The sequence below is a fragment of the Drosophila serrata genome, unplaced genomic scaffold, assembly GCF_035046125.1.
Source record: "Drosophila serrata isolate PLE 108 unplaced genomic scaffold, ASM3504612v1 contig_349, whole genome shotgun sequence".
Lineage (NCBI taxonomy): Eukaryota > Metazoa > Arthropoda > Insecta > Diptera > Drosophilidae > Drosophila > Drosophila serrata.
In genome coordinates, this window is record NW_028257247.1 from 252,382 (window position 1) to 266,671 (window position 14,290).

The 14,290-nt window shown below is 42.7% G+C and overlaps 5 protein-coding genes and 1 long non-coding RNA gene across 6 annotated transcripts; 3 read left to right on the plus strand and 3 right to left on the minus strand.

Moving 5' to 3' along the window:
- The first annotated feature begins 23 nt into the window (after nucleotides 1-23).
- Hsepi (D-glucuronyl C5-epimerase) lies at nucleotides 24-3,522 on the plus strand. Its single transcript, XM_020959647.2, has 3 exons — nucleotides 24-504; nucleotides 576-1,954; nucleotides 2,089-3,522. Exons 1-3 carry the CDS (start codon nucleotides 403-405, stop codon nucleotides 2,453-2,455), a joined length of 1,848 nt encoding a protein of 615 aa, XP_020815306.2. The 5' UTR covers nucleotides 24-402; the 3' UTR covers nucleotides 2,456-3,522.
- On the minus strand, nucleotides 3,432-4,582 carry LOC110189522 (coenzyme Q-binding protein COQ10, mitochondrial). Its single transcript, XM_020959649.2, has 4 exons — nucleotides 4,544-4,582; nucleotides 4,329-4,430; nucleotides 4,070-4,216; nucleotides 3,432-4,010 (listed from the first exon to the last, which is right to left on the minus strand). Exons 2-4 carry the CDS (start codon nucleotides 4,400-4,402, stop codon nucleotides 3,551-3,553), a joined length of 681 nt encoding a protein of 226 aa, XP_020815308.1. The 5' UTR covers nucleotides 4,403-4,430; nucleotides 4,544-4,582; the 3' UTR covers nucleotides 3,432-3,550.
- A 209-nt stretch (nucleotides 4,583-4,791) lies between these two features.
- Nucleotides 4,792-5,496, minus strand: LOC110189225 (synaptic plasticity regulator PANTS). Its single transcript, XM_020959206.2, has 2 exons — nucleotides 5,269-5,496; nucleotides 4,792-5,217 (listed from the first exon to the last, which is right to left on the minus strand). The coding sequence occupies exons 1-2, from the start codon at nucleotides 5,338-5,340 to the stop codon at nucleotides 4,819-4,821; spliced, it is 471 nt and encodes a 156-aa protein (XP_020814865.1). The 5' UTR covers nucleotides 5,341-5,496; the 3' UTR covers nucleotides 4,792-4,818.
- Nucleotides 5,497-5,728: 232 nt separating this feature from the next.
- Nucleotides 5,729-6,537, plus strand: LOC147642814 (uncharacterized). Its single transcript, XR_015272920.1, has 2 exons — nucleotides 5,729-5,845; nucleotides 6,354-6,537. It is a non-coding gene; the product is annotated as an uncharacterized LOC147642814 (long non-coding RNA).
- On the minus strand, nucleotides 6,100-11,529 carry Adf1 (Adh transcription factor 1). The gene is made up of 4 exons (XM_020959204.2): nucleotides 11,134-11,529; nucleotides 10,855-11,043; nucleotides 7,178-7,471; nucleotides 6,100-7,115 (listed from the first exon to the last, which is right to left on the minus strand). Coding segments are annotated over exons 1-4 (789 nt in total). The 5' UTR covers nucleotides 11,135-11,529; the 3' UTR covers nucleotides 6,100-6,810.
- A 1,041-nt stretch (nucleotides 11,530-12,570) lies between these two features.
- Nucleotides 12,571-14,290, plus strand: Dpit47 (DNA polymerase interacting tpr containing protein of 47kD). The gene is made up of 2 exons (XM_020959203.2): nucleotides 12,571-13,613; nucleotides 13,672-14,290. Exons 1-2 carry the CDS (start codon nucleotides 12,984-12,986, stop codon nucleotides 14,233-14,235), a joined length of 1,194 nt encoding a protein of 397 aa, XP_020814862.2. The 5' UTR covers nucleotides 12,571-12,983; the 3' UTR covers nucleotides 14,236-14,290.

The following is a 14,290-nucleotide window of genomic DNA, read 5'->3' on the forward strand; positions in this document are numbered from 1 at the left end:
TGTCGGTAAAACATCGAAAATGTGACTAAGGCTATCGATGTCTCGTCCAGCTCTAATACATAGCCAAAACAATTGCCAGTTCCTACTGTTTGGTGTTTTTTCTTAGGAAGTTGTAACTAAAATTGGGAGAAAATCCAGTGTAATATGGTAAGGAAGCGCCTGCAACAAATGGAACATCCTCGCGTCACTGCATAGATCTAGTATCGAGCATCTGGTGGCTCTGTAGGTGGAATTTTCCTGTGGTGCACTGGTGCATCACACTGTTATCAACTATTGTCAGCCATGCCATCTGCCAAATCAAAACGGTCCTATATTTAGAGAATGACTCACCTTCACTAAGTTAGGAGATCAGCAGTGCGAGATTATTAAAAGGAAACCTGTGACCGATTCCGAGCCCACCGGATGTCCAAGTATCCGGGCACCCAGAGAGATGCCTTTCCGACAGCACTGCCAGCAGTAGCCCGGAATTGCCGGGAGACACGAAAACCGCAGCACGGAATCAAGGTAAGAATTAGATATCTCCCAGGTGCCTTCTCAGTCAGCTAATCTACTTAAACCGATTTCAATACTCTTAGCAACGCGAGCCTTTGGTTTTTTTCATCATGCGTCTGAACCTAAAAGCGGTGCTGCTCATCCTCATTGTGGCCGTGGTAGTAATTACCCTAGGTGTGTACATGCGATGTGCCGCCTTCTCTTTCTCACCGGACTTTGTGCGAACACTGGACCGGCCGATAGCCAGGCAATCCCCTGGCGACGCCACTGTGCTGCAGGACATCGAGTGCTCCATCAACCAGGAGTACAGCGTACACTGCAAGCGGGACGAGAACGCAAACGAGGTGTACTTGCCCTTCTCCTTTCTGCGCAACTACTTCGAGGTGAGCGGAGCAGTCTCCACCAGCGGCAGCGAGGTGGCCAAATTCAATTGGATGCACAGCACAGCCAAGGTGAACCTGCCTAGGGGCAAGTACGACGCACGCGGCGTTTTCATGTACTTTGAGAACTACAACGTAGAGGTGCGTGACCGAGTGAAGTGTATCAGCGCTGCTGAGGGCGTGCCCGTTAGCACCCAGTGGGAGAAGCGCGGCTACTTCTACCCCACACAGATAGCACAGTTCGCATTGTCGCACTACAGCAAGAATCTTACGGAGCCAGCGCCGCGAGTCCGCATCCTCGAGGACGCCGATAGCAACCAGATGGACTGGAGCACGCCTAAAACCAGCAACATGTCCCGCATCTGGCACCACAAGTTTAACACCAGCGTGGTCCAGTTTGAGACCGCGCCCGGCTACGAGGGCGCTATCAGCATCGCTCTAAATCAAACACTGGACTTGCTGCTAAGTGTGGACCTGCTATTGGTGACCAATAGCAGCAGTCTCATGGTCACCGTCCAGAACCGCGATACGCGGCATTGTTACAACCTCCACTACATACCCGCCGACCTGCTGCTCAGCGTGCAGGACTCAAACATATACTATGGCCTGGGCGGATCGGCGCTGAACAAATGGCGCCACATCACACGGGACCTGCACATCGACGTCCAAAAGGGCATCGTTTTGGGAGACAAGCGGTCGCCACTAAAAATTCGACGCTCGGACCTGGAGGTCCTTTCTATTGGCTTCCTAGGCCTGGGTTTTTACGACAACATAACACTTTCCACTAGTGACCATCTAGCGCACTTCTATGATGCTGCAGAGTGGTTTGTCCACAACCAGGATCCCAAGACGGGTGGCTGGACCAATCCCGTGCGTCGCAGCCTCAACGGATTTGCAGAGCTGCGTCCGGGATGGATTTCAGCAATGGGACAGGGTCACGCCATATCTGTGCTCGCCCGAGCATACTGGCATTCGGGTGGAGATGAGCGCTACCTACGTGCAGCAGCGGCAGGTCTTCAGCCTTACAGGGTATTTTCACGGGACGGCGGCGTTCTGGCACACTTCATGGACAAATTTTTCTGGTGCGTAGAGAAATATTTATATATACTTAGAAATGTTGATAATGTGTATTATCAGTTCACTCATAAAATTGAAAGTATCGTAAAAATATCAATATGCTTAACCGAAAATTTTTGTCTATTAACCTATAAAACAGGTATGAGGAATACCCCACCACACCACCTTCTTACGTGCTTAACGGATTTATTTACTCACTGCTCGGCCTGTACGATCTCAACAGCACAGCGCCAGTTAAGATTGCTCGCGAAGCTGGCAAACTATTTGCTCAGGGTATGTACTCTCTAAAGAAGATGCTGCTTTTATACGACACGGGCTCAGGGACCAGCTACGACCTTCGACACCTAAGCTTGGGCGTGGCGCCGAACCTGGCACGCTGGGACTACCATGCAACGCACGTTAATCAGCTCCTCTTGCTGGCTACTATTGACAGCGACCCGCTGATTGCGCAGACAGCGGAACGCTGGAAGGGCTATATGTTTGGCAGGCGGGCCAAGCACAACTGAGAACTAAGGAAACTGGCGGCTTACCGCCGTCGAAAAAGTGATATTTTGTAAGGCTTTTGTAAGACATTGTGTGCTTGACCATTCTAAATGGTTACATCGGTGTGTCACTTGCTTTTCCGGCCCGGAATTAATTCCGTGCTTTTATTTTATTATTTTTGACCCCGTCCTAGCTCGCATGACTAGGCGTCTAGGGTTAAGCTATTGTACCTTTATCTTCAATTGCCTATTATCCACCTGTTGGCCTCTTGTCTTTTTGCATTTGTTACTCCTCAATTTATAGGCTAATTGTTTCCGCGAAGAAATGTATGTAGTTGCACCCGAGCTCACTGGACAATATTGAGAAATTAACGAGAAGTAACTTACATTTAACACTAAACACTTATTGTTGTTGTAGGAGGACTTTTTTACAACGCAAAACTAAGTAGTGTTTGCTATACTCAACTACCGAAGACCTTGCAATAACAAGATGCATAACGCCCTTACACTTGAATTGCCATATGAGTGCAATATTTCAGAGCCAGCACGAATAATTCGTGCGCCGTACGGCGTTACTCATATTTTTATTAAAAAGTCTTTGTCACAACCTTGTATAAAGTACTGTAGAGAGCTTAGAGAAATAGTTGGAGTTTGAGCCCAGGTAGCGTCTGTTATATGCATATTAGTAGAGATAGTCTTAACGTTCCCACTCAAACTAACTGCCCCCAGAACCCAAAAACACATAAAAAGATATGGATAACGATGCACGATAATAACAATTTCTCTTTACGGTAAGAATGTAATGTAATGTAGTCTAGTCTAGCGCGTAGGCAACCTGCGGAGGGTACACTTCTGTATTTCTCTCAACTTAAACGATGCCATTCCAAACAAAACTTTAGTTTATCATCTGTCAATTAAGATAACTAGTATATCATTTGAGTTTAAATGTAATCTACGGATCCGTTATCTCTGTTGCTACTACTAACCCAAAACGAGAATGTTCACGAATATTAATTTTTAGTATTGTGTTAAAAGAATCGACATATTAAAGTACTTAATTTATGTTCTTTGTACACGTTGTGTATTACAAATTTGCGTCTATTTATTTGCTACATGGGGTCAGGATCTATGTGAGGTTAGCACATGCGAGCGGATCGAAGGCGGGCCGCTTCTTCGACGCACCTCCTCGATAAAGGCGTTTTCCATTTGGTCGCAGATCAGGTCGAAGAAGATGTTTGCAACGTTGCTATGCAGCAGCGATTTGAACTCAAACGAGACCTTAAAGTCTAGCACGCAGGAGTTGGGTATATCCTTGAGGCCTGGCCTAAAGCGCCACTCGTTCAACAGGTAGTTAAACAGACGTCCGTCATGGCACTCGGACCTGACCAGACTGGGTGGGATCAGGGTAACTCTCGACGTGTATGCCTCGTTTAGCGGCGGAAAACCCACTATTAGGTCCGCCCGGAAGCCTCTTCCTTCGCTCTCCTGACTGTGAACGTGAGACCGCTTTACGTACGGCACGAATCTGTGGTAGTTGCTGACGTCAGAGACAACACTGTACATGTCCAACATGGAGTACCTAGTTGGATGATTTCATCATATAAAAGGCATAGCAGATTTAGTGCAAAATATTCTTACCCAACGAGCTCCTTCTTGGTGTACGAGCGGTTCTTGGTGCGAAAATCATTGAACGTTATGTAGGACCTGTGGATGCTGTTGGAGAAGCTGCGCTGCTGCTGCGGTTGCTGCTGCGGCTGCAGCTGCTGCTGCCGGCGTCCACAGCTTCTGCAATAGATGTAGAAGCACCTTCTGAGTGACACGGTAAATTTTGGTGTCGCAATGGTGCCCCAGGTTTGCCAACGGCCTTAAATTATGTAATTTACATTTACCTGCTGACCTTGTTTCAATAAAGGGTCGCACCAGTCGGAGTCTGACGTCCAGGGCTTTTAATGTGCTGCCGCCCTTTAGCATTTTGGGCAAGGCTGGGCAAGATTTAAAGCTAAACGAGGGAGTAATCGAAAAGAAAAACACAAAAATGTGAGGGGGTGGGTCCGATAAAATATACTAAAACTGAATGTAAAAAATACCACAAAGAAAATACCGCTAACGTACTCTCAAATGTATCGGCATTTGTATACCCTTTCGAAGATATTTCAATTTTGGGCAGAAGTATGCAGCGACCATAAAGTACATACATACATATGTATGTGTGCTTGGCATCAATATCAGAGTCTAGCCAAGGCCGTTTGTGAGACTTTAAGCAAACTAGTCTTGGCATGCAAGCTATATTACTAAACCGTTTCAAATAGTATTCTCTATTAGACCTTCAAACCCCTAGATTGACCTTTTTAACACATACGTTTTTCTTCACCACTATAATTTATTTCCTACATAATAACACACAGAGAGCGTTCCTCCTCCTGTGGCGCTGCCAGGCCGGAAAGCTCTTTCTGCTTCATCTCCAGATATGTGTTCTCATTCCGCTTCTCCATCCAGTCGGGCAGCGGTGAGGCCCAGTCCGCCGGAGGCTGTTTTCGTTTCTGCCAGGTGTCGTTGGCGAAGTGAGCACGCAGGCGATTTAATCGGCGCTCCTCCTCGCTTTTTATCACTGCAGCGCCGGCTTCTACGTCGTTTCCATTGGACAGCTGGTATCGCTCGCAGTTCCGGTAGTCTGTCAGCCACTGGGAGCAGTCGGTGTCCTGACCAAATATGAAGTACTGATGGAAGCGGGCCTTAAAACTCGTGCAATCATCGTATTCATCTTTGTACAGATGACAGGGCCGTATCTGGAAAATGAATTGTACATTTTCGGTCCATTGCTATAATTTGATACTTACTGCCCACGCATCATCCAGTGTGTTCTTTGTACTATTCGATTTTATGTCATTATTTTCGGGTTTTCTTTCCATTGTTGGTCAATTATATAAAAATATTTTGCTCACCCGGCCAATGAAACAAACATATGATTTTGTTTGCAATCGATCAAAATATACGAAAGAAACAGCTGCTTATGTTTACTATCGGTCCAAAATATTGATAAGTTGGCCACACCGTTAATTTTGTATATCTCGGGTAGTGTGTGTAAATGCCGCTCACTTTGGAGGAACTTTTTACTAGTCCTTGTTTTTTAAGTGTCAACCCATTCATACTACTCACAGTCCATTGCTGGATTGTTTACATACAAATCGAAGAGTAGTACATTTTAACGACTAAAAAATACTATACGTTACAAATTTTTACCAACTAAAAATTGATTTTTTGTAAATGAAAAATAAAAAAACTAAAATAACAAAATGAATACAAGTCAAAAGAAAAGATTCCTCTCTAGGTTTGATGGCTTGACTGCAGCTTTTCCAAATCCTCTACATGGTCCCGAAGTTTACTGAAGTTCTTAATTAACGCAAGATTCAACTGGTAAAATCTGTGATTTAAAAAAGACAAAGAAACCTTCAGTAATTTCGTCCCGTTTGGTGACTGTAGCCTCCTAGGCAATCTGTAGTTCAATTTGATATTCAGTATGTCTTCTATTTCAATATGTCATTGTCACGTCAACCACCAAAGTATTTTAAATCGCAAAGCTTCCGTAGCCTTCATATTTTTCTTAAATATTAATAGCACCATATAGTAAAATTGTAGCAACAAAGTGTCCTATTAAAACAAGAGTGTTGTTACTTTTCAAACATATCTTTTAATACCAAATAATTGCACAATCAATCATTGAAAATGTTAGCAACTTGCGGTTGCCGGCAACTATTTCGATTGTTTCCGTGTAAAGTGTGTAATATGCGCTCACTGTGAAAAAGGGTTTTATATTTCTTTTCGTCGTACATAAAGCCTTTCAAAGTAGTTTACCAAGCGTGTTCAGCATATTACAACAAACTTATAAAATTAAAATAACGATTACGTGTGTTCTTAATTACAGAGCTAAGACCCAATGGCAAGTTACAACTAAATCGTAGTCCAAAATTTACAATACGCTGCATTTTAAGTGATTCCACGGTTGTTTAACAAACTACGCATAATTCTAGGACCGCTGTTTATTCCATCGCATTTTGTTTGTACACTGCTGAGAATGGGGCGCGAAGTGGATCATCGATCTTGAGGTCAAACTAAGCATATAAAGATGTATATATGTATGTCGTCTACGTTTCGGGGTTAATGAAGTATAATTACGCTTTATGGGTATGCGCCATGGGGCTTTTAATGTCTAATATTAATCTGTAGTTTGACTTTAAGACTATTTTCTAAAGAAAGTGACCACACACACGACCGCAGCCTGTGTGGATGTCGGTGGCCGCACGCCCCCTTCTATGCTTTCAAGATAGAACGCTCTCCAGTTGGAGCAGCTGCAGCAGCTGCCGGTGACAGCCGCCCGGCAGTTAGTATTTGTTGTGCTGCGCCAGCAGCTGCATGTCCGTCAGATACTTGATGATGTGCACCTTGGCCTCGGCCTTCTGCCGCACGCCCAGCGTGTTGAGCATGTCCGTGACGACCATGCCGAACGACTGGTCCTCGGCGCTGACCGCCTGGGAGACATTATTCTGGAAAATCTTAATGGTGTTAAGCATGTTGTCACTGTGTTCTTCCTCGCTGCGCTCGCGCTTTAGCGGCGGCTCGTAGAAATATGGCTTTTGATCCTTTCCCACAGCAGTAGCCAGCTGAGCGTCACCAGTGACCGTGATTTCTGTAAGATATTGGACATGAAATGTAATACAAATTTCAGCATTCTTATATGAGGTTTCTAACCGTGAGGATGGGTTAGTGCTTGGGCCGAGGTTGTGGCGCTTCCGTTGAACGGTTGAGCGAAAATGTCTACGACGGTCTGCTGTTGCGCCTGTTGCTGCTGCGAAGGATCTGCCACCTGGTTGGCATTCTGACTTCCATTGGCGCACTTGCCGAGCAACGACTCTCTGTACTGGCGAATGGAGTCCACCAGGAATTGCATCTGCTTAAAGTAGCGCCACCTCGATTCCTGGCACAGTTTCATCTCGCGGGCGAACTTGTCGCGCAGGCTCTTCCAACGCTTTGTACATTTTTGTTCTGAAAATTACAGAAAAAAACGTTGTAATACTTTAAATTCTATATAAATTCGGACTAAATAACAAATTATAGTGATTAATTCAATAATAGTTGTTTGCCGGTTTTGGAAGATACCCCATATTCTGGGAGTTCCTTTCTAACTCTAATTTAAATATGTTGACAGCTGTTATTATTTTGAGGTCTTATTTTATAAGTGTCATATTTTAAACAAGAAAGGAAACTAACTTCGGCACCCCGACGTTATATACCCTTGCAGAAAGAACTTCGATAACTAGGAATTAATACAATATATATTTTATTTATCTATGTTAAAAAACAATGAAGTAATGTCTGCTTTCATTTCATTCACCTATTTATAATAATTATATTTACAGATTTACATACACAGTTTTGCATTTTTCTCTATATCTAACCATTGTTTGTATGGCAGCTATCTACATATATGATATATGTAAAATTAAAAGCGAAGTTCTAGATAATATAACAGGGCTATACCTCAAATTTTTTTGAAAATCTATCGAAAACTGAAAAAGCTATAATTTTTAATTGTATTAATTTATCAAACGTTCCTATAAATCCTATACTATACAGTACTCCGATTTTCTTAAAATTGTAAACAAAATTGTATAGTAATATAAAAAGGCTATATCTCAAATTTGATGAAAATCTTTAAAAACTTGAATAAGTTGAAATTTTTTTTCAATTGATATGATATAGTCGTCCGTCCGGCCCGTTTCGACATACATATGTATATATGTACGAGTGAGAGTATACAGAAGACTAACTGCAAAGCTTCTTTCAGATAGCTTCAAAAATGAGAGACTAGTTTGCGTAGAAACGGACAAAAGAACAGCTGGACAGACGGAAATGGCTATATCGACTTGGCTGTTGATGCTGGTCAATAATATATACATATGTATACTTTATATGGTCGGAGATGACTCCTTCAATGCGTTGCAAACTTCGGACTGAAATTCTAATACCCTGCAAGGGTATAAAAATACCTTGTAGTTATTTGATCTTTTTTTATACCCTTGCAGGGTATTATAATTTCAGTCAGAAGTTTGCAATGCAGTGAAAGAGGTACCTCCGACAATATACAGTATATATATTCTTGATCAGCATCAACAGCCTAGTCGATATAGCCATTTCCGTCTGTCCAGCTGTCCTTCTGTCCGTTTCTACGCAAACTAGTCTCTCAGTTTTGAAGCTATCGAATTTGCAGTTAGTCTTCTGTATACTCTCACTCGTATATACATATGTCGGAACGGGCCGCGTCGGACAACTATATCATATACATAGGTGCCATAGGAATGATCGGAAAATGCTTACAAAAAAAATTATAACATAAGGTAAAGGAATCTTATTTTATTCTACAATTTTGTGTAAATTTTTTTTTAAATCGAACTTCTATATCATATAGCTCCCATAGGAACGATCGAGAAATTAATACAATTAAAAATTATAACTTTTTCAGTTTTCATCAAATTTAAGTAATAGCCATTTCATATTCAACAATTTTGTGTAAAATTTTATGAAAATCGGACGACTAGATCATATAGCCATACAAACGATCGTTAGATATAGGGGAATAATGCAAATCTGTGAATGTAAAACTGTAAACATAATATCAATAGGTGAATGAAATGAAACCTTTGTTTTTTAACACAAATATATATAATTTATATTGTATTGATTCCTAGTCATCGAAGTTCTATCTGCAAGGGTATATAAACATCGGCGTGCTGAAGTTAGCTTCCTTTCTTGTTTTTGTTATCTTTTAATATGTATGTGAAGTGTTCAAAATATTTTAATTTATAATTTCCCAAAATAGTATTTTGTTGTCTACCAATTCTCCTATCAATATCAGAAACGTTTTTTCTGTGTTGAAAATAATCCCAAGACGAACTTGGCTTGATCGACTCGGCTGTCCGCTGATTATATGTATGGACATGTATAATTTATAAGGTCGGAAGTTACTTCTTCACTACGTTGTCACTGTCGGACTACAACTATAATACCCTGAAATGGTTTAATTTGATAATAGAGCACTAAAGATTTGATTACAAGTTTTCAACGCTGAAGAGAGCAAATCCAAGGCACCTAGGGTTACGTTTGGCTTATTGTAAAAATTTCATCTAACCTATCCCGGAGACCCTGTCTAATAGAATCAAATCAAAGCAAAATAAACCTAACCACTTGTGCCAGCAGCTGTTTGCCACCGTTGACAGAAGCAGAGGCGGTGGCAGAAGGCGCATGCAGCAGCTTCCTAGCGTCAGCAGAGACGTTGACGTGATGGTGACGCCGACGACTGGTTACTGCCGACTTCGACTGCCCTCCACCCGCCGCCTTAAGGAAGACGGAAACCTGTGGCATTGTCCGTTTGGTCGTCTTTGCAGCAACTTTAGTTTTCGAGCCACCGTCTTGCATAATCAAACCCCGAATAAGGTGCAACATATGTATAGACGAAAATGTAGGGTTCGATCAACGCCCGATGAGGGGTGGGAATGTACGGTGAATTCGGTTTGTATACCTCATGAAAAAGAAACGAAAGCTGCCTGGTCGGTCTATACATACTTATGTATGTATGTACTGATGTGTGTGTACGATTGGCTGTGTGTGTGAGTGAGTGAGCTGTCGGCCGGAGCAGAGTTGTAGGAGCAGCGCAGTGTACGAAAATAAACGTTAGCGCAAGCAGAACCGTGAGTGCGAGCGAGACAACTACTGCGACGCGACAGCAAAGTACAGCAACTTCAAAAATATCGACTGAGCACACTGCCACTGAGGACTTGGCTCGACAGAGCCGCCAGGAGCGGTCTTTAACCGCCCGAAAGGGGGCGCAAAATTTGTTATTGAAATTTGTGTTTTTTTAAATCACATTGTCGTAGTTAAAAATTAGGAACTTTGCTACGTTATAAATTTGTTAATTTTCTCAACGCGGTACAAGTCAAATATATTGAATGACATTTATTATAGTTATTTATTATTCAAATTTTTAAAACTTTACTTATGTATTTTAATTTTGAAACTACAATTGTCCAATTGTATTTAATTTATAGTTTAATTGGGTTTGTATTCAACTAAAGTTTGCATCTATAAAATACATTTCAAAAGACCACCTTGTGATACTGCGGCCCAGCCGCGGGAAACTAAGTCCGCCCCTGCAATTTCTCAACCATCAGCCAGCTACTGCGCCGCGTCGTCGTTCACTTTTGCGTCGTTTTCTGTACACTTGCTGCCTCTGCCTCTGTCACCGCCTCCGCCACGGCCTCAGTCTCGGCCACTGCCGTCGTCGACTCTCTGGCCCCCTTTACAGAATTAATCAATTGTCTGTTGTTGGGGCACGGACAACCCGTAGCCAAAACCAGCCGAATTTCACTTACCAGGCACACCGAGAGTTTCGGCGATTTGTTTCCAGGTCTGGGCCTTGCGCACAAAGTGCTTGTAGTTGTAGTGAGACCTATCGTATATCACTGGGTTCAGTTTGACAGCCTCGATGAGATTTAGATCAAACTGCTGCTCAAGATTGGCATCCAGCTTGTCCATCTCGATGGCTGCCGTAAGGGTATGCACTGCAGACAGACAAAACGAGAAACAGGATTTACGTTACCGAAACGGGACAAATCCAAGCTGGGCCGACAGCTCCGTTAGCCGACACTCACTTTGTTTCTTTCGTTTGCTAATTGTTGTTAAATATTTGGCGCGAACGCACTATGTGTTTGTTTTTATTTTGATTGGATTCTTCTGCGAGGAAGGAACGTCGACGTTTTAATTTTATTTCTCTGTCGCGTCTCTGCCAACGGTACGTCCCAGCTCAGTCGCGTCTCTGCCAATGATGCGACGGATCTGGCGAATTAGGCAACACTGTAAGGGCTGCCAACGCGTGCAAAAAAAATGACAAGCACACAAAGCGACCAGTTTAATATACAAACAGCCGTAAAAACACGGCGAAAGTTGATAGTTTGCAGCTTGCTAATTTTAGCAGTGTTCTTATACGGCAGAAAGAAAATAAAGCACAATCAAAGTATAAAATGAAAGAATTAACCAACACTTGTGGCAGTTGTAGTTTGATAATCGATTACAATTCATACTATCGATATCGCATCTGGTATTAGATTTAAAAACTACTAATAAAGTAAATATACTTAATATATGGACATCTGCCAACAGCTGCAAATGTTCTCTAAAACATGCATTACTGGATTGGCCTCTTTTGCATTTATCTATTTTTAAGCAATAGTTGAAAATAGCTGACACAATCGATTATTTTTTAATTAGATGTTATATACGCGGTAAGTTGCTAGATCTAGCTAATTTATGATGTTAGGCCTCTTGACCGCAAAGTCCGGCAAGGTTGGTAGCTCGAGACTCAAAAGCCTGACAGCGCCATGTTGCACCGTTGCCAGATCCGCCCATTTAGGCCAAAAGACTTGGCAGCACTGTAGCCATGACTCGCGTTAACAGAAAAGTGTTGGTGAGTTGAAAAAACGAGAGCTTAACAGAATAGTGCGGGGGAAATAGCGTTTTTAAGAAAGCATACAAATTTATGCTACATGGTAATAGAATTTAAAAACACTGTGCTTACGAACATAATGTAACTATATCCTATACTGAGAAATATATTTGTCTATACAGGAAATGTAATATCAATGTAATGTACAAGTTATTATACATAAGTTAAGCTTGTAATACTGATACCTAGGGGCATATTGTAACGGTCAATTGTTTGGACAAGGAAATATTTAATATTCTAGTTAATGTATAGATTTTCATTTGTGTTATGGTTTTAAGTTTGTTGTTCGTGATTTACTGAGATGTGCCTAACTATTTTATACCCTTGCAGGGTATTATAATTTCAGTCAGAAGTTTGCAACGCAGTGAAGGAGACACCTCCGACTATATAAAGTATATATATTCTTGATCAGGATCAACAGCCGATCCGATCTAGCCATGTCCGTCTGAATCTTATCTTATCTTATTTTCACCAAGACGCCCCCTTGTTCTCAAACTAAAGTAACATATTTTGGACATTGTACAACGAGTAACTTACTTGGATAATTGACCGGTGAAATAAATAAAACTTATGTTACCCTTGCAAAGTTTGTACAACATAAATTTATTTTGTTAAAAAAAAACCGAACTAATTTCAGTCCTATACTTAAAATTTAAAACTGTCATTTAAATCATATTTTTAATTTATATTGTATGCTCATAGTAACCTTCAGTGCTCTCTTAATTCACATGCACCTTTTCTTAAGTCTGTTTTTCATTTCACCCACACTCTTGTTAACCACTCTTTTTTTTTTTTAATTCGTTAACTCTCTTAATTTTGTGTGACCAGTGTGACTAGCCTAATGGCTATAAATAGCTACTGCCCCACTGATACGATAGTTATGGCGCGGAAACATCGATTGGTCGAAAAACATCGATGATTAGAAAGTTCGACCAGAATTGATACATCACCTCTATTGGTCCCATGTGCGATACCTTTGTTATTGTTATTGTATAAATTATGGACGAATTGGCTGCGCAAAGACACTGGACTGATGAAGAGCGCTTGGAGCTGGCAGCAAAGCTGGATGCCGAGTTGGACGCATTCATCGACGGCCTGGAGAAGAAACGCTACGAGGAGGGATGGCCAGAAGACAGGTGGCAGGAGGAGATGGATAAGCACCCGTTCTTCATGAAGCGGGCGCCCCAGCCAGGTGATGATGTGCACCCCATGTTTGAGGGCCTGCAGAAGCTCAAGTACGATCCGGAGGAGAATACGCGGGACGAGTTGGCTCTAAACTACAAGGAGGACGGAAACTTTTACATGAAGCACAAGAAATTCCGCATGGCGGTCTGCAGCTTTACCGAGGGCATCAAGTCAAAGACGGAGAATCCGGATGTGCTGGCCGTACTGTACAACAATCGCTCAGCAGCTCACTACTTCATTAAGAACTACAGATCTGCGTTGAGCGATGCACAGCGTGCCCTCTTTTTCAAACCGGACTACACCAAAGCGCGCTGGCGAGCGGCTCAGTGTGCTCACGAGCTGGACAAGTTTGATTTGTGCAGTCAGATGTGCGAGGAACTGCTCGAAGTGGATGTTGACCACAAAGAGGCTAAGGCGCTGCTGCACAAAAACAAAATGAAAAAGGTGAGGGTTTTGAAAGCAAACTCTTGCTGAAATTAAGACTATTGAAATGTACCTTCAGTTAGAGACAGAGCGCAATCAGCGCAAGGAAGCTGCCGAAGCCAAGCGTCGCCTAAGTCGCTATCACAGGCTGCGCGACGCCATCGAACAGCGTTCGGTTAAGTTTGACGATCAAAAGGCCGGTGGGAAAAATGCCACTATTAGCGAGGAGCTGCTGCGGCCCAAATTCCTGCCACTTGAAGATCACCCAGTGCACTTGGACGAGGATGGTACAACTCTGGTGTGGCCAGCTGCTTTCTCGTACCCCGAGTTCTTGTTCAGCGACTTCCAGCAGCAGCTGCCAGAGACCGCAACCATGCAGGATTGCCTGGCGACGTTATTCGCCGAACCGCTTCCCTGCGACACAACAAACAGCTATCGACCGAACAATGTGCATGTGTATTATGAGAACCGAAAGGTGGGCTGCGTTCACAAGGTCGTCATGGAGAAACAACTGAGCGAGATTGTTGCCGAGAAGGGATTCTTCGTTTCCGGTGGTGCCCTGCTTTTCTATGTGGTGCCCAAGGACTCGCGGGTGGAACAGGAATTTATCCATCAACAGCGACGACCTATGGTCTACAGTTGAGATGACGACGGCGAAGAAGAAATAAAATAAATAACGAAAATAATAGCCTGATAAA